This window comes from Pseudozyma hubeiensis (genome assembly GCF_000403515.1).
Source record: "Pseudozyma hubeiensis SY62 DNA, scaffold: PHS15, whole genome shotgun sequence".
In the NCBI taxonomy this organism is placed as follows: Eukaryota; Fungi; Basidiomycota; class Ustilaginomycetes; order Ustilaginales; family Ustilaginaceae; genus Pseudozyma; species Pseudozyma hubeiensis.
Genome location: NW_012133797.1, coordinates 520,648 through 542,399, shown reverse-complemented (window position 1 = coordinate 542,399; position 21,752 = coordinate 520,648). Strand labels below are relative to the sequence as shown.

Sequence of the window (21,752 nt, the reverse complement as noted above, 5' to 3'; positions counted from 1 at the left end):
ACTCGGGTTCGCGTGAAGCAGCGCAAAGGTTCCAGATACCAGGCTCACGAGTGATTGGGAAAAGCCTCGCCGACAACGGGAGCGCAGCAAAAGAGGGACAAATGATATTGAGATGGACAGGCATGTCAGAATGGCGCCGCTACAGGTTAAAGGCAAGCAAGACAAGACCTGCATGCAGCGCTGCTGATGGGTATAGCGAGAGAAACAGCGAGCGTGCAGAAAGAGAGTGATAGAGGCATCGTGAGGTCCAAAGAGGTACTGTCCGTGAAGGCATGGCTCGAGCAGGTGCCTGCTACGAGGTGCCGTAGTGCAGCATCTAAAACATGGTGGCGAACGCGTCGGAAGCGTCCTTGGACGTCGACGCCGGGAAGAGAGGCTTGCCATTCGCGCCGAGGTGGTTCTTGCCAAAGGTAAAGCCAACCCAGAGAGCGCGACCTCCGGCGCCCGAGCCGTTCTCGCTTACCGCCTCGACGTTCTTCTGCTTCTCGTGGACATCCTTGTAGCGCGCCATGTCGGCAGGGTCCTCAAAATTGTCAAAGTAGCCCGTGTCCTCCTCGTTCTCGAGCTCGGGGATGAACGGTGCCTTGAGCTCACGCAGACGGTTCAAGTCTAGCGAACGGAAGAAGGGGTGCGCTTGCACAGGCTCGAGGCTGCTGTATCGGCGTTCGGGCGTGTCGACGAGCTTGGTGATGGCGTCCCACGCTACATCGCTCAAGTTGAACTGCATGTTTTCGGGCGTGTCGTAGACAGGACGCTGCAGCACCTTTTGCCAGTTCTTGAGGTTGGCGAACGTCTCGTCCGGGTTGCTCCCGCTGAAGGGCGGGAAGCCGCACAAGAACTCGTACAAGATGCATCCGAGACTCCAGTAGTCGACGCCGAAGCTGTACTGGCGTCCGCGAAGCATCTCGGGTGCAATGTAATCTGGGCTGCCCACGATCGAGTTGGCGCGGTGCTGGGTGTGCTGGATCATCTTTTTGTACATGGATCCGCGTTCGGCGGGCGTACGATAGACAAAGTCGGTGTCTTTGACTGCGTCGAGTTTTGCCTTCATAGACTCGATCTTGCCCGGGCTGAGCGCACCCGAGGCGAGGCCAAAGTCGGTGAGCTTGACGTGACCGCTCGAATCGACGAGGAAGTTTTCGGGTTTGAGGTCGCGGTGGATGTAGCCGAGGCGGTGGAGCTCATTGACAGAGACGATCATCTCGGCCATGTAGAATCGAGCATACTCCTCCTTGAGAGCGCCGTTGTTGCAGAGGAGCGTGCGGAAGTCTCCACCTGGAACGTACTCCATGGCGAGGAAGACGTGGTCGGGATCTTGGAAAGCGTAGAGCAGACGCACCAACCAGGGCGTCTTTGTGGCGGTGAGAATGTCCCTCTCTGTGAGAACGTGGCGCACCTCGTCCATCTTGACCAGGATGCGCTTCTTGAGTCGCTTGAGTGCACAGATCTCGCCCGTGTCACGCTTACGAGCGAGGAAGACCTCACCGTAGCCACCTGCGCCTACCTGGGTGATGATGTGGAACTGGTTGACGCGCAGCTTGGTCCTCCTCTTTCGAAGCAAGACGCGTTCACGACCAAAGTAGGAGCTGCGCTCCTTGAGGTATTCGGGCGAGGGGTCTGCATCCTGGGTGTCTGGCAACAAACCGCGAGCGCGTGTAGAGTCTTGGAAGCGTGCATATCTAGCCTTGCGGTCGGCGATGTACCGAAGGTTGTCAAAGTAGTAGTTGAGGAAGTAGAGCTGAGCTACATTGGCTTTGCGTTGGACCTCGGTGCTGCGGACGATGTCGTTCTCCCAGGGCTGGAGGCCTTCTCCTCGTCTCCAGCTCCTGTAGCTGCCCTTCGGATCGGGCTGCGAATCGTTGGAGGACTCGTTGATGCGCGAGAGCTCGTGGTTTTTGGGAGGCTTGATGTGTTCGTTGATGGCCGAGTGGTGCGAGTAGCTGTTTTCCTTCTTGGAAGGGGTGAGGGGCGAAGCCGCCGAGGTGCTCGCGTCCATAGCTGCGATTGTCGACATGAGCGGTGAAATGAAGGATGGCGATGACGGGGTAGGAAGACGGCGATGATGGGCAAGAGGACAGCGTCAATCGAGATGGAAAAGGCTGTCGAGTAGAAAGTCGTAACACAACACCGCAGCTGACCGAGCGACGTCCAAAGGGATCTGTCGCCAACAGCTGCAGCTGCAGCTGAACGTGCAGCAGATTACATGTCGCGAACTGCCAAAGCAACACAGCCGGACCAACACGACAAACCGCAAGCGCGCGCAAACACTTTCTCATCGGATAATTCGTGTGTTAAATGATTTGAATCTTCTGTACACGACAACCCAACCTCATGATTCCTGAGCTCATGGCTATCGTGTAGGGACACATGTACGGCACAATATATCTTGCCATGGTTGTCTCAGTGCGTGCTTGACCGAGCGCATATGCCATCACAAAGACTCGATCATCCGATCCGAGGCAGTATTAATCAGCGAGTCGAGGAGAGAGAAAAGTGTTACTTTCCAAACGGATGCGCGACGCGGTCACGTGCAGAAGGGCCTTAAGTGACAATTTCCAAGGACCCTTGCGACGAGAAGCTGTTGAGAGGCGCCACGCGCTGAAATCAACACTTTTTCAGAGTGTGTGACTAGAGCGTTGAACATCGACTGTGTCACTCGCAGTATCGGTCCCGACCACCATCATCTCGACATCATCGCATCGTCACCATCCACTGCAACATCACGCCGAGATCACTTTCCAAGCATCGTGCGCTCCCGGACCTACGGCGACCCTTCCTACTTTGTACTGGTTCTATCCCGGTCCACCCATCCTGATAGACCACGAATCTTCTCTTCGCAGAACAACATGGCGACCGCACCACATCCTTCAGTCCTCGCGACACCGCGAAGGCCATTCGGCACAGCGACTCCCTCCAATGCTGAGATGCGCAAAGTGTACGCCGATCTCGACAACAACGCTGTTTTTGACTTTTCTAGCATCGTTTCCGCAGTCAAGACCTTCTCCACACGCTTCCGTGCCTACACCGAGAATGCCATCTCCAACATCCACGATGACAAGGCCGAATTTGATGCAAACAGAATGGAACACCGCAATCAGCTCAGAACGCTCGACCGCGAGATCGAGGACGCCAAAGCCAGTCAAGGTGAGCTCTGGGACACCATCGCCAAGGAGCGCGAGCAGGACGCCAACCTCCGCGCCAGGCAACAGACACTCCAGGCGCAGAAGGCCTCGGTCACACAACGCTGCAACGAGCTGCAGGCCGAGATCACAGAGCTCAAACAGAATCTCGAAAGCAAAAAGCAGGCCAAAGAATCGCAGAGGCACAAGCTCAAGCAGCAGATCGACAAGAACGGTCCAGAGCTGCGTCTGCTCGAGGCAAAGACCGGCTGCTCGGTCGTACCAACCAAAGTGGGCGATCAGCTCAAGTTCACCTTCAACCTCATGAACGCCGACGACTGGTCCAAAGAATGCCACTTTACCATCGACGTCAGCAGCAGCAAGTACAAGGTCACTTCGGTCTCGCCCAAGCTCGACGCCAGCCTCCAAGAGTCGTTGCTCCAAGAGCTCAACTCTACGCGCAAGTTCTACACCTTTGTCAAGAAGATGCGCGCTGCATTGCGTGCACAGGTCGAGAAGGAGCGTCTCGAAGCGCGTGACGCCGCCCGTCGTGGAGGTGATTGAGTCAATCAGAGCATCGCATCCTGTCGATCAAGCCCTGCACTCTCTTGTCACCTCTCGTCGCTCTCTGTTCCGGCCCTCTCTCTTGTCAGCTACTCACCTTGATACCTCTATTGTATTTGTACTTGTATCCGGCCTTGCCTCTTCGTAAAATTTACCCTCCGCGCTCCTCGCTGTCCCTCGTCATAAAAGGAACATTTTGTTGGAATTGTCGTCGATCCCGTCGACCAACAAGGTTACGCTTATGCGGCTTCACAGTCCGATATACACCTCGAGATGGCCAGACGATGAGAACGGTGTCTGTTCCTGCATCTAATGCCGGTCGACGGATAAGCGCGCGTTTTGCAACTCTTCAATCGAATATCGGCCATTTTCAAGATTTGCGACGTTTTGTGACGCATTTCGGCATGAATACTGTATCTTCTTTTCATCTCGTCATCTTGAACCGCAATCACAGCTCCATCGCAAGCTCTTTCTCTGGAGCACATTGGTGCCCTCGCGATTCGACCAGGCCAGCCGCTCGAGCTGAGAGACACTATATCTACCGGTGCCCTCGAGGTGGACACACCGGCTGAGCGAACGAGCAGCCATGGCGGCCCCACGAATGTCGATCAAGTTCCTGGGCACTTCGTCCATGCCCAACTCGACCAGGAACTACTCTTCTCTGCTCTTCAAGCTCGACAATCACACTGTCATGGTCGACTGCGGCGAAGGGACTCAGCGTCAATTCCGCTCCAGATACGTAGGCGTCGATGAACGCCTTGCCAACCTCAGGACGATTCTCATTACGCACCTCCACGCCGACCACGTCCTTGGTCTCGTTCCCCTGCTCATGTCTATGATGGGTCCCACAGGCGCTTCTTCCGCACCCGAAAGCTCGACACCGCGCGTCGAGATCTACGGGCCACCCGGACTGCGCGCCTTGGTAAGAACCACGCTCTCCCTGTGCTACTCGCAGCTGAGTGGCAAGTACGTCGTGCACGAGTTCGTGTGGCCCTCGCAGGATCAAATTCCAAACGGCTCACCTCATGCGCTCAGCGATCAACCCGAGCGCGTGATACCCAAAATACCGCTACACGACGGCGAATCCAGCGCTGGACGAGATCTGACCATGGATCTGCGTTCATTCAGCTGGCCCAACTTCCTGTCGCTCAAGACACCAGGCCATGGACCGGCAGTGCGAATCAGCGCTGCTCCCATCTCGCACCGATGTCCAACACTTGCCTACGTATTCGAAGAGGAGCCAAGAGCAAAGCCGCTCGATCCTAGCGTCACAGAGGCAATCCAACGCAACGCTGCCGCTCTACAGGAACAGCAAGGCATTCGACACCCCCTCTCGCTTCTTTCCAGACTCACCACCAAACGTCAGCAAGTGCAGCTACCAGATGGAACGATTCTCGATCCACCTGCGCTCAGCTTGCCCGGACGAAAGGTGACCGTCATGGGCGATACCAGCGATGGGACCGGCGGATTTTCAGAGGCGCAACTTCGAGCTGGCTATGGATTGCCGGCACTTGCCTACGATTCCGACGTCCTAGTTCACGAGAGTACCAATATTGCACTTCCAGCGCATCTCAACAAGAACGGCAGGCCTGACTCGTTGGAGGAAGTGGCAGCGAAAGCGAAATCGCGCGGACACTCTGTTCCTCAAGTGGCAGGCCAGTTTGCTGCACTGGTGAACGCCAAGCGGTTGATTCTGAATCACTTTTCGACAAAGTTCCCGAGCCCACCCCACTATCTGCTTGACACAAGAGGTACTCGGGTGGAATCAGCTCCGGTGCAAGACGAGAGCCAGCAAGCACCTCGAGATCGACAACTGGGAGATCCAGAGCGAAAAGCATTGATCATGAAGGAGTTCGAGGTGCAGGCCTATCGCGCCTGGCAACAAGCTGTCGGCAGGGAGGCGCAGCTCGAAACGTATTCGGCGTTTGACGGCTTCCATTTCGAAGTGCCTCCGCGACCTGAGGACGATGGATCGAGGGTGGTGGGCGACACGAGTGCCTTTGCCAGACCATGGGAGCAGGGACCAGCGATCGACGCAAGCAACGGCCTCAAGAGGAAACACAACCAGCAAAGCTCCGACAGCACCTTTGACGAAACCGCGTGGGATCCCTCCCCTTTTCTGTTGGCATCGTCGCGGGATCGTGTGCCGCGCTACGCGATGGTGTTGCTCAACTCGCCAATCGACCCGGGTCAGATCGGACACTTTCGACGCCTGTGGAGCTCGGCATCGCTTCGACTGTGTGCGGACGGCGCAGCGAATCGTCTGGTGGATTGCTTCGGCGCATCAGCATTCGAGGAACAGGATGGACAGGCCTCAGTGCCGCTGCCGAACGCTATCGTTGGCGATCTCGACTCGATTCGACCAGACACGCAGCGTTTCTTTGAGTCCAAGGGGGTTGATGTACACGTACGTCCATCGCAGTACGCCACGGACCTGCAAAAGACGATCCAGGAAGTGGAAGATCAAGAGGAAGCTTTGGGGGATGGCGAGGAGCACACACTCATCATCTTTGGGGGTCTCGCGGGACGGCTGGACCAGAGCGTACACACGCTTCATGTGCTCTGGCAGCTGGCGCCCGGGACTGAGGAGCTGGGTAGCGTCACGGATCCTGACGGAGTCAACGAGAGAGGCAATCGATTGAACAAGCGTCAACGAACGTTTGCCATCGGAGACGGGAGTGTAGCCTGGCTGCTGCCCAAGGGCAAGCACAATCTCAAGATGTCACGGCACGTGATGGGAAAGACGTGCGGCATACTGCCTCTTGGTGTAGGGAACAGCGGTGCCACAGTGTCGACAAAGGGATTGGAATGGAATCTGGAACGAGACTCGACCACGCTGGGCGGGTTCTTGTCGACGTCGAACCATCTGGCGGACGAGCAAGGTTCGGTGGAGGTGGAGAACGACGAGCCGGTGTATTGGACTGTAGAGCTTCGTCCTGATGATGCGTGCAGTCTGTAGTGCTGCTACGAAGAGGTCAGGCTGGAACACCATGCGCATCCAACGGAATGAAGTGTCTTCAAGATGAGAATGAGCTTGTGTGGCATTTCTTTAGGATGTTGAGCTGTATGTTCTGACATCGGAACAGATTTGCTACAGTCAGAACCCTTGAACGGCGCTTGGAAGATACAAATTTTGAATACGTGTCGTCGCGAAGGAAGCGCTGCTTTCAAGTGTCTGTTTGAATTCGAGCTACAAAAGCGTATGCGAGGAGCGGCTTGCGTGTGCGTGTCGCACTCAAGTCTCTGGATTTGGGCGTGGCTTAGCGAGAAGAAGAATGCTCGTGCGCGGAAACGCTCTCCGTCTGCTCCTCTCTGCTTCAACACTGAGACAGCCTTTTGGCGGCTCACCCGCACGCATGCACGAGGGAACTTGATGAGAATAGCGCACTGACAACGTTTCAATCATCCTTGCTGCAGTGCTGTCACCATCATCCTCGTCATCTCAACCCTCACCACGCTATCGCATCCCGCGCGCTGCAGATCCATTCCGGCACGATCCTTTGTCGCATCCGGACTAGCGCGTCTTCACCACTGCGGCATCCGCTTTCGTCCATACCTGCGGCACCAAACGCTCGCTCGCTGCCACAAAAACCTAGTCTAGCTTCTATTGCGCTAAAGAGGATCTCGTCAGCATGTCGTCCGTCATCAACTCTAGCATGGCTGCACGTCGACGTGCGGCCAAGAAGGGTGTCTCCTTCTGCCTCATGGTCGTCGGCGCTTCAGGTACAGGAAAGACCACCTTTGTCAACACCTTGTGCGATTCAGAAGTCATCGGCCACAAGGTCAGCGACAACCCCGAGACGGCTCACATCGAAGAGGGCATCCGCATCAAGCCCGTGCATGTAGAGCTCGAGGAGGACGGTATGCGCATTGGCCTCACCATCGTCGACACTCCTGGATTCGGCGACAACATTGACAACGAATATGCGTGAGTTTCTCTCTGGTACCGTCTCCATGAAATGCTCTCCGAGATACTGACACTCCTACTCATTCCCCTTCACCGACACTGCAGCTTCTCCGAGATCGTTGGCTTCCTTGAACGACAGTACGATGACATTCTGGCCGAGGAGTCGCGAATCAAGCGTAACCCTCGTTTCCGCGACAACCGTGTCCACGCCCTGCTCTATTTCATCACACCCACCGGCCACTCGCTGCGTGAGATCGACATTGAGCTCATGCGCAGACTCTCGCCTCGCGTCAACGTCATCCCCGTCATCGGCAAGGCAGACTCTATGACGCTCAACGAGAAGCAAGAGTTCAAGAAGCGCATCATGGAGGACATTGAGCACTACGGCATCCCCGTCTACAACTTCCCCTACGACGTCGAGGAGGATGACGAGGAGACCATCGCCGACAACTCTGAACTGCGTGGACTCATGCCCTTCGCCATCGTCGGCTCCGAGGAGGACGTGGTGGTCAACGGCGAACCAGTCCGCGCACGAAAGTACCCCTGGGGCATCGTCGAGGTGGACAATCCCAAGCACTCGGACTTTGCACGTCTCCGATCCGCCCTGCTCAACACACATCTCACCGACCTCAAGGAGATCACGCACGACTTCCTTTACGAAAACTACCGTACCGAGAAGCTCTCGCGAACCGTACACAGCGACTACGCTGACACGTCGATCCCCGGCGAGGAGCTCGCCAACCAGTCGGTCAGGCTCAAGGAGGAACAGCTCAAGCGCGAGGAGGACAAGCTCAAGGAGATCGAGCTGCGCGTCCAGCGCGAGATTCAGGAGAAGAGGCAGGAGCTGCTCGCAAAGGAGGAGAGCTTGAGGAACTTGGAGACGCGTCTCCAGGCTCAGAACATCAACGAGTAGACGCCGCGCATGGGTTGAACTTGCTGGCTTCGTCGAGAGCTGGAACTGCGGTCGCGGGGGCCTTTGGTGAATGTCAAAGTCATTTGTCTGTTTGCTTGCCGTGTGTGAGCGTGTGTGTGCGCGGATATGGAACGACGTGCTGTGGTCGTTCACAGACGATCATCGGAGATGAACTTCGCTTTCAGTTTCAGCCGTGGCGGAATCCTTGGTGCGTCAAAAGGGGACGAGAGAGTGTATTGGATCCGGTTGTGTGTCGGAAAATGTACATGTGCCGCGAAGGATTTCACTCCAATCCACGAGCCTGTCTCCAAGCGTGAATCCACTGGATGATCCTCTCTACGTTTTCCTCTACGTCTCCGGATTCTTGGCTCTGCAGTTCGACGACGGCTTCCGCTGGGTAGGATGAGCGAGCGTCGTCTGCGACTACGCCCATGATTTCGGCCTCGTTGTTCTCCTGAATCTTTTTGAGCGTGTACCCTCTGTCATCGAGCATCAGATGAAGGGATGAAGATGCTTGTCAGTACAGTCGTCTTCTGACCGAGTCGTATATCGTTTGTTTACTTACCGTTTCTCCAACCTCTGCCAGAGCACACCATGGTCGCACCGCAACACCACCACCAGATCGACCCATCTCTCCGGCCAAACATCGCAGGTATGCCAATCCAACACCAAGCCGCCTCTCTCCTCCGCATCCTCGCCCAGGCTCTTTGCGCGCTCGAGATCCTGCTGATCGAATTCGTCCGAATCCAACGGTTCCGGTGCCTTTGTGCCTGTCAACGGTTCGAGGTGGTCCAAGAGTTGATCTTCGTTCACCTCGTAACTCTGCCATTCTTCGAGATACTCGGTGTAGAAACCTTCCTTTTTCACGAGCATTCCGACATCGATCTGACGAAGAGGATGCGAGGAGGAGGAGGACCCGGAGGAAGGTGGGGAGTAGGTGGAGACGAGGAGGGAGGAGTGGGTGGATTTGCCCGTTCCAGGTGTACCTGTGATGACGATGTTTGGGTATGAACGGACCATGATTTCTGTAGAGCGCTGCGCAGCGTTGGTTCTATCGGCGTAAGAGGTGAAGAGCGAGAGAAAGGATCGACGGTTGCGGAGATGTGATGGATCAAGGTGCGGAAAGAAAAAGTTTTGGAGCATGCAGCTCAAACCTAAAGAACCATGCTCGTGTGGAGAAATCGGAATTTTTCCGCAAACGAGCGCTTTAGAGTTTGGCGGCATAACACTTTTCGAGAATATGCGAACCACAACAGACTGTCGACATGGGTGAGCGAAACGTCAGCATTCGACGACGGCTCTCATCCCATCCGATGAATCGGATGCGGCCCAGAAACACGTTCCACTGGACCACGGGCGATGTTTCATATCGCTCTTCGAATGTGACCGCGATCAGACGTGAGTTCCGAGTGCGGGCGGGAGCCTGTGGGACGACTTCGAGCAAAGCTCAATCGAGTTTCGCATTCGCGGCTCGATAAGTTCGACGAGCTTGTTGCGCTCGGCGTCTGCATTATCAGGCTGGAAAAGTGGTACTGTATCGTATCGCAGCGCTGGACAGAATCGCATTCATAAACTATAATCAAGCTCGCCATCCGTGTCAATGAAGTATTCCCACGAGCACTGGACGGCGAGGCACTGTGACTCACCTTTGCCATTCGCAAATCAGATTGCGAGTTTGACACAGCCTTCCGGTGACGGATTCCATCGACTTTAGCCATACTACAGAATGTTGTTCACATGTCGACATGTGACGTTCGCTGCGCACCTCGCATGTCCAGACCGATCTATCAATACACTGATCAAGCAGCGCGCCGTTGGTTGGCCATCGAGATGTGCTCAGCCGCTAGCTCGAAGGAACAACAGCTGGAGAGCGGAACAGATATATATTGAGCACCGTCTGGTTTCAGACGTACCTTCTCCGTTTCGTCAGCAATCATTGAAAAGGCGAATCTCCCCGCCCTTAGTGTTTTGCCTATATCGATCTGACCCCGACCGCGTCGACCCTCAGTTAGCCACCACTACCTCCCTCCTTTGGCAGACCGTTTGAATCGATAATGAGGGCCAGTGCTTTCGAAGCCGAAAGCATTCGGCCCAGCAGGGCCGCTACAGCTGCTGCCGGGGTGGTAAGATTGAAGGAGGAGACATCTGAAGAACAATCTTCTGGAGAGGATAGCGAAGGTAGCGAGTACGAAGAAGAGGAGACTCCTGTGGCATCGAGCCGAGGCCAGATCAGAGATTATGTCAAAGGTAAGCGCAAAGGAAAGCGTAAGAGTAAGGGCAAGGGCAGGAGTCAGAGTAAGGATACGTCCAACAGCAAAGAGACAAGCGCATTCAAGAGGCTACAGAGTCAAAAGGCTATGCGCGACGAGGTGATGCAGGACCATCTGCTCCCGTGCGGCAATTGTGAGGAAACCTCTCCCCAGCAGAAGCGCTTGTTCGCCGATGCCAACTCTTTCCACATCAAGTGCACTCCATGCGTCGTCAACAAACGCACGTCCCCGACCTGCGAGCATAAAGAGTGGCTCGACACGTATCGCATCAGAAAGTACTCCGAGGCGCGTAACTTCCAGAGCAAGCTCGAGGCTGCGTGCATTGCATACGGCAAGCTGGACGTATTTGGTCACCCAAGACACGACAAGGTACCAGCCGAGCAGTACATGACGGTGCCCTGGAATATCCGCAAGACCTTCTGCCGCCCTGAGTTCTGGCGATCGCCTCCGTCCTCGGCACAAGCTGCCAGCGAGCAACCAACCGGACTCGAGCTATCTCCTCCGTCCTTGTCAGCAAGTGTACCTCCTGCCCAATCGACCTCGGCGCCGCTCGCCTCGACTCGTCGACCTATCAAATTTGCGTCGCCTTTTACTCAGCAAACCGCAGCCGCCGCTGTACCTGTTGCTCCCGACCAGAATCAGGTCGTCGTAGCTCCTCTTGCCTCGACAGCACGCGCTTCGATCCCGCAGATACGAGCAGACCTTGCCAATGCACAGAGCCCTCCGTCGAAGAAGCGCCGCAGATTGTCCATCGGTGATGGCGAGAGACAAGAGCTGGACCCGCGCTACCCCTTCACCTTTTGCGAGGGACGTGAACCCCAAATCGCTGACAAGGAGTTCGTAGCCGCAGTCAAAGGAAAATACCTCGAGTTCTTGACCGACTACTACCTCGACTCCAGCAATACCCATATCGAGCACCAAGAGAAGGAGTTGGCATTGTCTGCAATCAAAGACGCTTTCCTGAACGACATGCACAAGCTGCTCAACTTTCGAGGTGGCGATTTCACGACGATCTTCGGCGTGACTTCTGACAAGAGCCAAAGCAAGCGCCCTTAACTCCGAGATCTCGCTCCGAGCGATCATCGATCGTATCAATGTAGTGCCCCTCTCTCTCAATGACAACACAAAGAACGTCTCACCAAATCGCATGCCATGTTTGTGCTGACAGAGCCGAGCAATATCTTTCCGAGTGCCGTTTCTTTCTCCCGACACGTCGAGTAGCCTGTTTCTATGCATGAGCGGTGCTCTTTGCGACTGCTGAGTGTGTCTTCGATCGTCCTTGCGCCTAGACACAACAGAGCGTGCAGCCTGAACATTTCCACGATACACCGCACGTACGAGGCACGCAAAGACAGACATCACACAAAGATAAAATTTTCCTCAAGGAGATGATCGTAATTGAGAGCGAAACAGCGAATGGTAACAGCATGTCATCCTTCGTGGAGCGATTCCTTTCACGGTGTCGACCGCCAAGTTCTAGAGACGAGCACCGCCACCGACAAGCAGCTGACTACCGTTCCTGAGCACGGCGACGGCCTCGTTGACCATCTCGTCTACGATCTCCTTAGCAGGCTTGATGTCGCTGATGACGGAAGCGCACTTTCCGAGCAAGAACCTCTGCCTGGCTCCCGCCTCCTTTGTGCCTTCCTCGTCGTCGTTGTCGAGATCGTGGTAGACAGGGATGGTTCCCTTGTCCGTGAGCTTCTTGATGTCGTCCGGACGCGATTCCCAGTCCATGATGTACGGGGTCTTGAAGACACGCAGTGGACGACCGGTGAAGATGATGGTGCGGATGTCGGTCTCGTGGGTCGACTTGAGCACGGCCTCCTTGTGTGCCTTGGGAGCGCCAGACTCGACAGAGGCGACGAATCGTGTACCGACCCAAACACCATCAGCGCCGTAGGCGAGCGAGGCAGCGAGACCTCGTCCGTTGAAGATACCACCAGCAGCGACGGTGATGATAGGCTTACCGGTGAGAGGTGACTTGTGTCCGCGGCAAAGATCGACGACACGAGGAGCAAGGATTGACAGAGGAACATCGCCAGTGTGTCCACCACCCTCGCCACCTTGGAAGATGACCATGTCGACGCCAGCTTCGATCACCTTGGGTGCGTGCTTGGGGTGGCCGATGATACCAGCCACGAGGATCTTGGCATCGTGAAGCTTCTTGACCACCTCGACGGGAGGGACACCGACAGCCGAGACAAACAGCTTGGCTCCGGACTCAATGATGATATCGATGAGTTCAGGAAGCTGTCCGTTGGTGTAATCGGTGTTTGTCTTTCGAGCGGAACCTCCTACCTTGGGCAAAAGCAAGTCGACGCCGAACGGAGCGTTCTTGTCCTTCAAGTGTTCTTTCAGCTCTTCTACCTGACGGCGCAGCACTTTTGGCGTATATCCAACGCCACCGATAATGCCGATCCCGCCTGCGTTTGTGACGGCCGCAGCGAGTTCAGGACCAGCAGCGACATTCCTGTACGATGGCGAAGAAGTTTGTGTCGATCGCGACGAGGGGGAAAAAATCTTGTGTCAAAAGTCGCGCTAAACCCGCACACCGATTTTAGAAAAGTGGACAACTTACATGCCGGCAAGCATGATTGGGTGCTTGATGCCGAAAGCCTCGGTCAGAGGTGTCTTGATCTGTTGAGGAGATGCCATGATTGCGTCTGTAGAGGTATGGTGTGAGGAGGAAAGGCGGGACGAAAGTGGCGAGGAAATCGTCTTATTTGACAGAGCGTCAAAATGCGGGGAAAGCGAAAACCAACTTGCGAGGTAGCAGAAGCGCAGGTCTCGTCTTTGAGAGGGAGCACGCACTGTCTGTCGTGGCAGGGGCGGTTCGCAAACACCTCATGCTTGCCACCGAGGGGGTCGCACAAGCTGGGCTCGGCTGTGGAGAGGCGATTCGGGACGTTAATTTTGCCGGTTTTACCGGTGGTTCCGGTGCAGACACGCGTCTCGTGGGCGCTTAGGAGAGCAGGGTGCGGAACCCGCAAATTCATCTCGCTCTCTATCCGCACGGAAGCTCCACCGTATTTCTTCCAGAGGACCCTTTGTCTCGGTTCGACTGTCCACTCTCTGCATGTAGCTCATTTACCGTCGTCTCAGTAGCTCGCATCAACGACGTGGCTCGATCCGCTCCGCCTTCGTCGAGATGGGCGGCACCTCAGAGGAAGCATCTCTCCAGGCGGCTGCAACGATCGAAGCCAATTTCGTCGGCCGGACCAGCATCGTCCACATCCCGGACGGTCGAGCCTTTAGCGGCACCTTTGTCTGCGTCGACTCCGGCAAGAACATCATCCTGGCCAACACGGACGAGACGAGACTCACACACGAGGGTCGCACATCGAGTCGCCATGTTGGAATGGTCATGATACCAGGAGAGTACGTCGTCAAGGTCGAAGTGCAGCAAGACGCACTGGTACCAGGTCACTCAGCGCCTCACACTTCGCTAGCACAGGCAGGATGGCCCGACGACGAGTCGATGTACACTTGATTCGGAACGCTGTACTTTGGCTACGTGGACAAAGAAGCTAGACGCGCTGGCGTCGCAGCGCCTGGTCGCACAGGTCGTAGAGCTCGGTCGAGACCATGTCGAGCTCTGCAACACGATCTTCTCGAGGATTTTCGATGGTTCGCTCGAGCATCAGGCTCATCAGCGGCGACAATGACTCGAGAAAGTAGTTGCGAATGTACGAGGTCGCATGCGCATACGAGATAGCGAGCATCATGTCGAGACAGATGTGAAAAAATCCAACGATCGACACGAGCTGTCCCGCACCCTGGCTGCGAACTGGGTTGCGGGGATCGCCTGCCTCCTGCGTCAACCGAGAAAGTATGGACGAAGCGACATCAGCCGCAACGCTCGACGCAAACAATCCATCCCGAGCGTCGATCCGCTCCAACAACCCGATCGCGATCTTGACGTGTCCTTGATCCCGCCAGACGATGTCTACGAGGAGTCGTACCGCGGATCCAACGAGATCCGTCCTGGTCTCCATCACTTGCCAGCCAAGTTCTGCCCAAGTGTCGAACAAGATACCCAGCAGTCCGAGAACGGAGACTTGCTGCACCGAGCCATGCTGGACAGCTTCAGCTGCTCCTTGAAGACTGTCGAGGAGAAGATGCGCAAGGTTGTCGATCTCTTCGCACACATCAGCTTCGCTGCAGTGAAGCACGAGCAGCAAAGAGATCCATCTCTTGGTCAGCTCAAACGGACCTCGGCAGAAGCCGGAAGGCTCGATCAAATCGCAATCCAGCGCACGAAGATTGCAATCGGAGCATGTCTCGATGAATCTGCGCGCGATATCGATGGTGTGGCAAGCATCGATCGAGCGCTCCTCTGCAGTTCGAAAGACGGCCAATGTCAGCTTCACTACTGTCCAAAGTTCTTGCTCAGAATTCGAGAGCGACTCACCGCTCCGCTGCTGCGCTACAACAACGAAAAAGTTTCGATACACAACGACAGGAACAGGGAGAGGCTGTTGGGGAAAGTGTCGAAGGGATTGGAGGAACATCGTGACATCTCGCTCGAGGTTGTCTCTGCTTTCGACGCCGACGAGGGGCGGCGCCAGCCTGCCGCTGAGGACGATCTGTCGCCCACATCGATACGAAGGGCAGCATATCGATGATCGTGTCAGTTCTGTGACTCTTGTGGCAGTAGGAGCATGCTCAAACGGAATCGATGTTACCACTGCTGCTTTCACCAGCGTCTCCATAGCGTCACTTACGTCGACGCCCAGTGAGCGATTTGGCTCGGTCAAGAAGCCCAATAAAAGAATGTATGAGTAGATGAGATGACAGACAACATCGACCGCGACGCAACTTCAGCCGTCTGCGCATCTTGAGCAGCGATCCAGCTTTTGACGGAACCGACCTCGCAGCTTACAATACCGAAGACGGAAGCGGGATACCCGACAGAGGAGGAACCGATGTCGGCTAGACGCCGACGCTGCACGCTCTGAGGCTCCCACAGCTGTTATTGCACACTGTACAATTGCAACCATGGCTCCAAGGGGACCTTGACTTGCCTTGAAGGCTGCGGTCAGCACAACTTTGCCTGTCAGATGGCGCAAAGCTTGAAGCTAATGATTGGCGGAGAACTTCTGCGAGGCTGGAATTGAGGCAAGAATTCCGAGCCTGATGGTCCGCGGAATTTTCTTCTCTCGAAATGCAAAGCCGGCATGGCATACACAGCATGCATCAATCAGCCCACTGTGCTCACCGATGTCAGCTTGCGCCAAGAAGGCGAGAAATACTCGCAAAGGCGAGCCACACAACTCTCCTCTCTCTTCCTTCTCAATCAGAGCAGGTCACAAGAAGAAGCTTGTCGGAGGTCGGGCGATCCGGTTTCTCCCTGTGTTAGTCCTTTGGCGTAAGATAGTGCAGCAGGTGGACGGCAAGCAAAACAAGCACCGCTGATTTTTACGGAAAAAAAAGGCGCTTCGGAGCGACGAATTGCAATCAACACCACATGATTTTCGTTGGATCAGGACAAAATCACTCAGAGATGTTCCTTTGCCGGTGCTGCGCTTTCGCCGTACCTGGCCGCCTGCAGAACGCCGCTTTCGTGTGTAGTATACAATCCAGGTGGAGCGGCAGCAACCGAATTCCGGCAATTGCACGGCCAAGATTTGTTGCCAAGACCCTGTATCAGTCAACACCCTGGGTGTGTATCTCGTCAGCTTTTCTCGCGGGTTCCGATATTGCCATGGACTTTGTGGTTCCTACCTTCGCTCGTTCCGATACGAGGCACTGGAGCTGATGACCTTCGGTTTGCTTCCGACTGATATGATTCCTCTGTGACCACACGGCGCTTTCCGCTTCTTCGATCCGCCTATCACCTTGGCTCCCACCATGATGCAACGTATGACCCGACACTCACCTTAAACAGAAGCCCCGCACATTGCCTCGGAAGATCCGACGAGCTCGATCCGTCCCGCTGCATTGTCACATCTTTCGGCAGCGTCACGATGGCTGCCTCGGATCGTTATCGCCATGATGCCGCAGCTACATCAGACTCGACACCATCCAGAGCGCACACCAACGCGGCAACTCCGGACATGGCGACCACCAGCAAGGACGAGCATGGCTCGGCTTCTTCTCCGTCTCCTTCCGTCCAGCGTGTCGAGTCGAACCTAGGCGACGCCGAGCTGTCTGCGTTCGCCATCCGGCGCAATCAATTTCTCGCACTCACGAAGAAGAATTGGATCGTGTTGCGTTCGTACTGGTTCATCAACCTCATGAGATGCTTGATCGTACCCATCGCATACTACATCTTCTTGGGCGAGGCGAAGAACTTCTTCAACACCACAAACGACCTAGGCTTGGGACAGCCTGTGCAGGTTCGCTCCCTTTCCGAGAGTCTCAATGGCAGACCATTCTTCTGGCTGGACGAGCGCAACTCGACCACCGGGTCCAGATTTTCAGCGCAGCAGATCGTCGACGTTGTTCTCGACAGTCTGCAGCCAGGCCAACGATCGCTAGTCAAACAGGTCAACAACAATCAAGAGCTAGGTCTCGCCTGTCCGCAGGCGTTCAATGGTCTCAGCTCTTGCTTCGGCGCCATCGCCTTCACCGACATCACCGCCGAGGGCAGCGTCACCTACACTCTCAGACAAGATCCTGGCTTGAACCGTGTCAAGGTCAGCACGAACAGCGGTGATGCCGAGACCAGGACTTTCCCCATGCAGTTTGCAGTCGACTCCGCTATCCTGCAACTCAACGGCGCACCTGCCTCCTTCTACGCCCAGCCGCCTTTGGAACAGCCCTATTCGCAACAAACGAATGCCGAACAATCCGAAAGCCAGCGTAGGGGCTTCCTTGGCGGTGTCGATCAGCTCACCGTGCTCGCCTTCTTCATCGGCATGCTTGGTGTCGTCTGGCACCTCCCCTCTTCTGTCAGCGAAGAACGCGGATCGGGCATGACCGCTTTGTTGACCACCATGGGATGCGCACAGCTCCCGCGTCTCCTCTCTTGGCTCTGTGGTCCTGGTGCTTCCTATCTCCCCGCTTGGTTTGTCATGGGAGGCACTCTGTCAGCGACGCTGTGGACAACGAGCAACAAAGCGCTCGGCATCTTTGCCCACGTCCTTCCTGGTTTGGCCATGGCCAGCTGGTCGCTCTTTGTCGCCACCTTCTTCGCACGCGCAAACGTCTCAAGCATCATCACCACGGCGCTGGCCATCTTGATGGCCATCGTGGCTCTCATCACGAAGCGCATCGGAGAGGGAGGTGGCATCGTGATCGGTCTTCTCTTCCCTCCAGCGTCGTTTGTCTACGAGTTCATCGCCATCTCCGCGTACGAACATGAAGGATTGGCTGCTGATGTGACCGGATCGCACGACGGCATCAACAGAGGTCCCTCGATCTTGGGCCAGATCGTTGTCCAGATCATCGGCATATTCGTCTTCCCTGTGCTCACTATCTTGCTGGAACGCAAGCTCTTCTTCGCCGAACCCTTCTTTCGATGGCTCTTCCGACGTCGCTCTTCCAAGTCGACGCAGAACCTGTATTCTGAGAAGGCGGCTTCGATTGACGGGACAACACCGGCACTGTCGATCAAGAACCTGACCAAGAAGTATGGCAAGAAGGACAGCAGTCTCGCGGTCGACAATCTGGACCTCGAAGTGTCGCGCGGCAGCATCACCTGTCTGCTAGGCTCGAACGGTTCCGGCAAGTCGACCACGATCGGCGTTGTCGGCGGCACGATCCGCAAGACTTCTGGCGAGGTCTACATCGACGGCTTCGAACGTGGCGCCGCTCCGCCTGGCCTCATTGGCGTTTGCCCTCAGAAAGATGTTCTCTTCAACCAACTCAACTGCCTCCAACACGTCGAGCTCTTCCGCGCCATCAAGCACCGTCGCGGCACCAGAGAAGATGCCAGCGATCTGCTCGACCGCTGTGAACTATCGCACAAGCTCAAAGCGAGACCTACACAGTTGTCAGGTGGTCAGAAGCGACGTTTGCAAACTGCGGCTGCATTGGTGGGCCAATCGACGTTCCTCATGTTCGACGAGGCTACGTCCGGCTTGGATCCCTTGTCTAGACGTGCTATCTGGAAGATTCTGCTCAATGAGAGGGGGAGGCGATCTATCTTGTTGACGAGTCACTTCCTCGACGAGGCGGATCTGCTGGGAGACCACATCGTCATCTTGGCGGCACCGGGCAAAAAGCTTTGTCAGGGCACGCCGATCGAGCTGAAGATGCGATACGGACAGGGAAGCAGCATTCACGTCTCTCCTGCTGGACGCGGCGTCTTGCCGATTCTCGAAGAGGTTTGCCCGGGAAGCAAGCAGATCGCGGCACTTGAGCCAAGCCAGGACTCGTTCTTGGTCCCTGCTGATAACCAGTCGCAAGTAGCCAGAGCCTTGGAAGCGATCGAGGATCACAAAGCCAGCCTCGGCATTGAAAGCTACGACGTTGCCGGGCCTTCGCTTGAGAGCGTCTTTCTCTCGCTCAACTCGGCGCACGCTCGTTCAAACGGCAAGCAGGAGGAGGTCGACGAGATGGAAGGAAACGTCGGTCATCACCACGATCAATCTCAGCTGTCCGACGGTGCTGTTGCGAGCGTCTTTGCTCTCACATTGGCACAGTTACTCAAGCGTCTGGTGCTGTATCGCAGGATCTTCCTTCCTGCTATCTTTGCCATTCTCGTCGCAGTCGTCGGGTCTGTAGTTCCGCTCGCGTTTTTCTCTGACCGCGATCCATCTTGCAGTCGAGGCTTTACAGATCGCGAGCTCTTCTCCAGTGCCAACTTTTGGAACGGTGCAAGATTCACCACCGAGCTTCTGTATGCTGCTCCGGAGGCCAATGCCCAGCTGGAGTTTGGCAATGGCTTCAACCTCAGCGCGATCGCCTTTGATCGAGTTGCTTTGGATCAGTACAACGCGTCGATAACGAGGCTCTGGGATAGCGATCAGCGAGGTGCAGGAGGTATTGCGTTGCCGGGCAACACAACTGGTGGAAGAACGCAGTTCTCGTACCTTGCTGATGACGGTCCTCTGATTCCAATCGCAGCGCTCAACCTTGTCAGCAACGCTGGGCTCGCCAGTCTGCGTGGTGCCAACGCTGGTACCGCTGGCGCGCCGACCATCACATCCTTGTATCGGCCACTCAGCAATCTTTCCCTGGGCAACGGTCTCGGCTCGGCACTCAAGTGGGCTGTTGTATTTGGCTTGGTTCAAGCCGTCTGGCCTGCGTTCGCAGCCTTGTACCCGTCTGCAGAGCGCAACAACCGCGTCAAAGCTATGGCTCTCACCAATGGTATGCGTGCCGTCCCGCTCTGGCTCGGTCACCTGCTCGCCGAGCTACCCGTGATCATCATCAGCACAGTGCCCGTTGCGGTCGTATATGCATTTGCCTCGGACCAATTCGCAGGCGAAGGCGTCTTCTGGGTGGTCCTCTTCCTGCACGGCGTATCGTCGACGTTGCAGAGCTTTGTCGTCTCGTTATTCGCGCCAAACCAGTTGGCGGCGTTTGCCATCGTTGCTGCGTGGAACGTGCTGGCGTTCCTGATCTACTTTGCTACGACCATGCTTACAGTGACGTACTACGTCGGCAATGGGTTGGCGGGAGCGTTGGATGCGGCGTACTACGTAGAGGCGATCCTTGCACCGAGCGTCAGCATGACCAGAGCAGGATTCGTCAGCGTCAACCTGTTCAACCTGCTCTGCGATGGAAGAGGAGGATACAAGAGCGGTGGGATTGCAGCGATCGATTTGCTGGGCGCACCGATCATCTACACGATAGTGTGGGCGTTGGTCTGCTTCGCGATCTTGGTGGCGCACGATTCGGGCTATCCGCTCTTGCCTTCGTCTCTCGGCTTCTTGCTGCGCCGCCGAAGGGGGCGTGCCAGCGTGTCGGAAGGTGTTGCCGGCGAAGAGTCAAAGGTGCAGCCGTCAGGACAGGGAGTTCGAGAAGAAGCAATCCGCCTAGACTCAATGGATTGCGACGACGTGCTGCAAGCCAAGCACCTCGACAAGTCGTATGGAAAGCTGCTCGCGGTGGACGACGTTTCGCTCGGTGTGCGGAGGGAAGAGACGGTCGCATTGCTCGGTATCAACGGTGGAGGCAAGACGACCACGCACGCGCTCATCCGTGGCGAGCTGACACCCGACGCAGGCAGTGTCACGATCGCAGGCATCGGTGTAGCACAGCAACGAACCCTGGCGCGATCTCATATCGCCTCGGTTCCGCAATTCGACGGCCTCGATCCTCTACTGACGGTGCAACAACACCTCCGCACCTACGCTCGCATCAAGGGTGTCCCCTCGTCGCAGCGCAAGGAAAACGTCTCCGCAGTCATGCACCTTACCAACCTGACCCAGTATGCGGATCGTCGTGCGGGGGCTCTATCCGGAGGCAACATGCGCAAGCTTTCCCTCGCCATCGCTCTTCTCGGCAATCCGTCTGTTCTGTTGCTCGACGAACTTTCGTCCGGCGTCGATTCGTGGACCAAGCGCGGTCTCTGGCAGACGCTGCGTCGAGCAGGCAAAGGAAGAGCTACTCTCATCACCTCTCACAGCATGGAAGAAGCTGCTGCTCTAGCATCGCGTGTCGCCATCCAGGCTTCGCGCATCCTCGCCATCGATACGATCGGGAACCTGCGCAGGTCGCATCCGAGCTACGAATTGCAGCTCGACATCGCACAGCACCATCGTGGTTCCAAAGAAGCGTATAGCAGGGTGGAGAGGTTCGTAACGCAACTGTTCCCGACGGCGACGACGTCGGACGAAGCGAGCGCCAGGTTCGAGATTCCTCTGGATGGAGGCGACAGTGTAGCGGGGCTGTTCGCGAGGTTGGAAGCGGCCAAGGCGGAGAGGGAGGAGGCTGGGGTGGTGGGCTATCAGATCAGCCCGGTGTCGTTGGAGAGTCTGTTCTTGCAGATTGTAAGACAGGCTCAGTCGGATGCTGCGAGGGACGAGATCGGACGTCATCACAAGAGTGGCAAGTAGCTGAGCGGAAATGTGCTGTAGAACAAT

The 21,752-nt window shown here is 56.2% G+C and overlaps 10 protein-coding genes across 10 annotated transcripts; 6 read left to right on the top strand and 4 right to left on the bottom strand.

Moving 5' to 3' along the window:
• Nucleotides 1-316: 316 nt before the first annotated feature.
• On the bottom strand, nucleotides 317-1,996 carry PHSY_001429 (likely protein kinase; the record flags this gene model as incomplete). The annotated part of the gene is made up of 1 exon (XM_012332059.1): nucleotides 317-1,996. One exon carries the CDS (start codon nucleotides 1,994-1,996, stop codon nucleotides 317-319), a length of 1,680 nt encoding a protein of 559 aa, XP_012187449.1.
• An 850-nt stretch (nucleotides 1,997-2,846) lies between these two features.
• On the top strand, nucleotides 2,847-3,683 carry PHSY_001428 (hypothetical protein; the record flags this gene model as incomplete). Its single annotated transcript, XM_012332058.1, has 1 exon — nucleotides 2,847-3,683. The coding sequence occupies one exon, from the start codon at nucleotides 2,847-2,849 to the stop codon at nucleotides 3,681-3,683; it is 837 nt and encodes a 278-aa protein (XP_012187448.1).
• A 586-nt stretch (nucleotides 3,684-4,269) lies between these two features.
• PHSY_001427 (hypothetical protein) lies at nucleotides 4,270-6,642 on the top strand (the record flags this gene model as incomplete). Its single annotated transcript, XM_012332057.1, has 1 exon — nucleotides 4,270-6,642. The coding sequence occupies one exon, from the start codon at nucleotides 4,270-4,272 to the stop codon at nucleotides 6,640-6,642; it is 2,373 nt and encodes a 790-aa protein (XP_012187447.1).
• A 673-nt stretch (nucleotides 6,643-7,315) lies between these two features.
• PHSY_001426 (hypothetical protein) lies at nucleotides 7,316-8,503 on the top strand (the record flags this gene model as incomplete). Its single annotated transcript, XM_012332056.1, has 2 exons — nucleotides 7,316-7,611; nucleotides 7,696-8,503. The coding sequence occupies 2 exons, from the start codon at nucleotides 7,316-7,318 to the stop codon at nucleotides 8,501-8,503; spliced, it is 1,104 nt and encodes a 367-aa protein (XP_012187446.1).
• Nucleotides 8,504-8,786: 283 nt separating this feature from the next.
• Nucleotides 8,787-9,646, bottom strand: PHSY_001425 (hemoglobin and proliferation regulated protein; the record flags this gene model as incomplete). Its single annotated transcript, XM_012332055.1, has 2 exons — nucleotides 8,787-8,982; nucleotides 9,069-9,646. The coding sequence occupies 2 exons, from the start codon at nucleotides 9,644-9,646 to the stop codon at nucleotides 8,787-8,789; spliced, it is 774 nt and encodes a 257-aa protein (XP_012187445.1).
• Nucleotides 9,647-12,249: 2,603 nt separating this feature from the next.
• Nucleotides 12,250-13,772, bottom strand: PHSY_001423 (hypothetical protein; the record flags this gene model as incomplete). The annotated part of the gene is made up of 3 exons (XM_012332054.1): nucleotides 12,250-13,246; nucleotides 13,355-13,439; nucleotides 13,703-13,772. The coding sequence occupies 3 exons, from the start codon at nucleotides 13,770-13,772 to the stop codon at nucleotides 12,250-12,252; spliced, it is 1,152 nt and encodes a 383-aa protein (XP_012187444.1).
• Nucleotides 13,773-13,924: 152 nt separating this feature from the next.
• PHSY_001422 (hypothetical protein) lies at nucleotides 13,925-14,266 on the top strand (the record flags this gene model as incomplete). The annotated part of the gene is made up of 1 exon (XM_012332053.1): nucleotides 13,925-14,266. The coding sequence occupies one exon, from the start codon at nucleotides 13,925-13,927 to the stop codon at nucleotides 14,264-14,266; it is 342 nt and encodes a 113-aa protein (XP_012187443.1).
• A 37-nt stretch (nucleotides 14,267-14,303) lies between these two features.
• PHSY_001421 (hypothetical protein) lies at nucleotides 14,304-15,488 on the bottom strand (the record flags this gene model as incomplete). Its single annotated transcript, XM_012332052.1, has 1 exon — nucleotides 14,304-15,488. The coding sequence occupies one exon, from the start codon at nucleotides 15,486-15,488 to the stop codon at nucleotides 14,304-14,306; it is 1,185 nt and encodes a 394-aa protein (XP_012187442.1).
• Nucleotides 15,489-16,243: 755 nt separating this feature from the next.
• PHSY_001420 (hypothetical protein) lies at nucleotides 16,244-16,534 on the top strand (the record flags this gene model as incomplete). The annotated part of the gene is made up of 1 exon (XM_012332051.1): nucleotides 16,244-16,534. The coding sequence occupies one exon, from the start codon at nucleotides 16,244-16,246 to the stop codon at nucleotides 16,532-16,534; it is 291 nt and encodes a 96-aa protein (XP_012187441.1).
• Nucleotides 16,535-16,742: 208 nt separating this feature from the next.
• On the top strand, nucleotides 16,743-21,725 carry PHSY_001419 (ABC transporter; the record flags this gene model as incomplete). The annotated part of the gene is made up of 1 exon (XM_012332050.1): nucleotides 16,743-21,725. One exon carries the CDS (start codon nucleotides 16,743-16,745, stop codon nucleotides 21,723-21,725), a length of 4,983 nt encoding a protein of 1,660 aa, XP_012187440.1.
• Nucleotides 21,726-21,752: the final 27 nt, after the last annotated feature.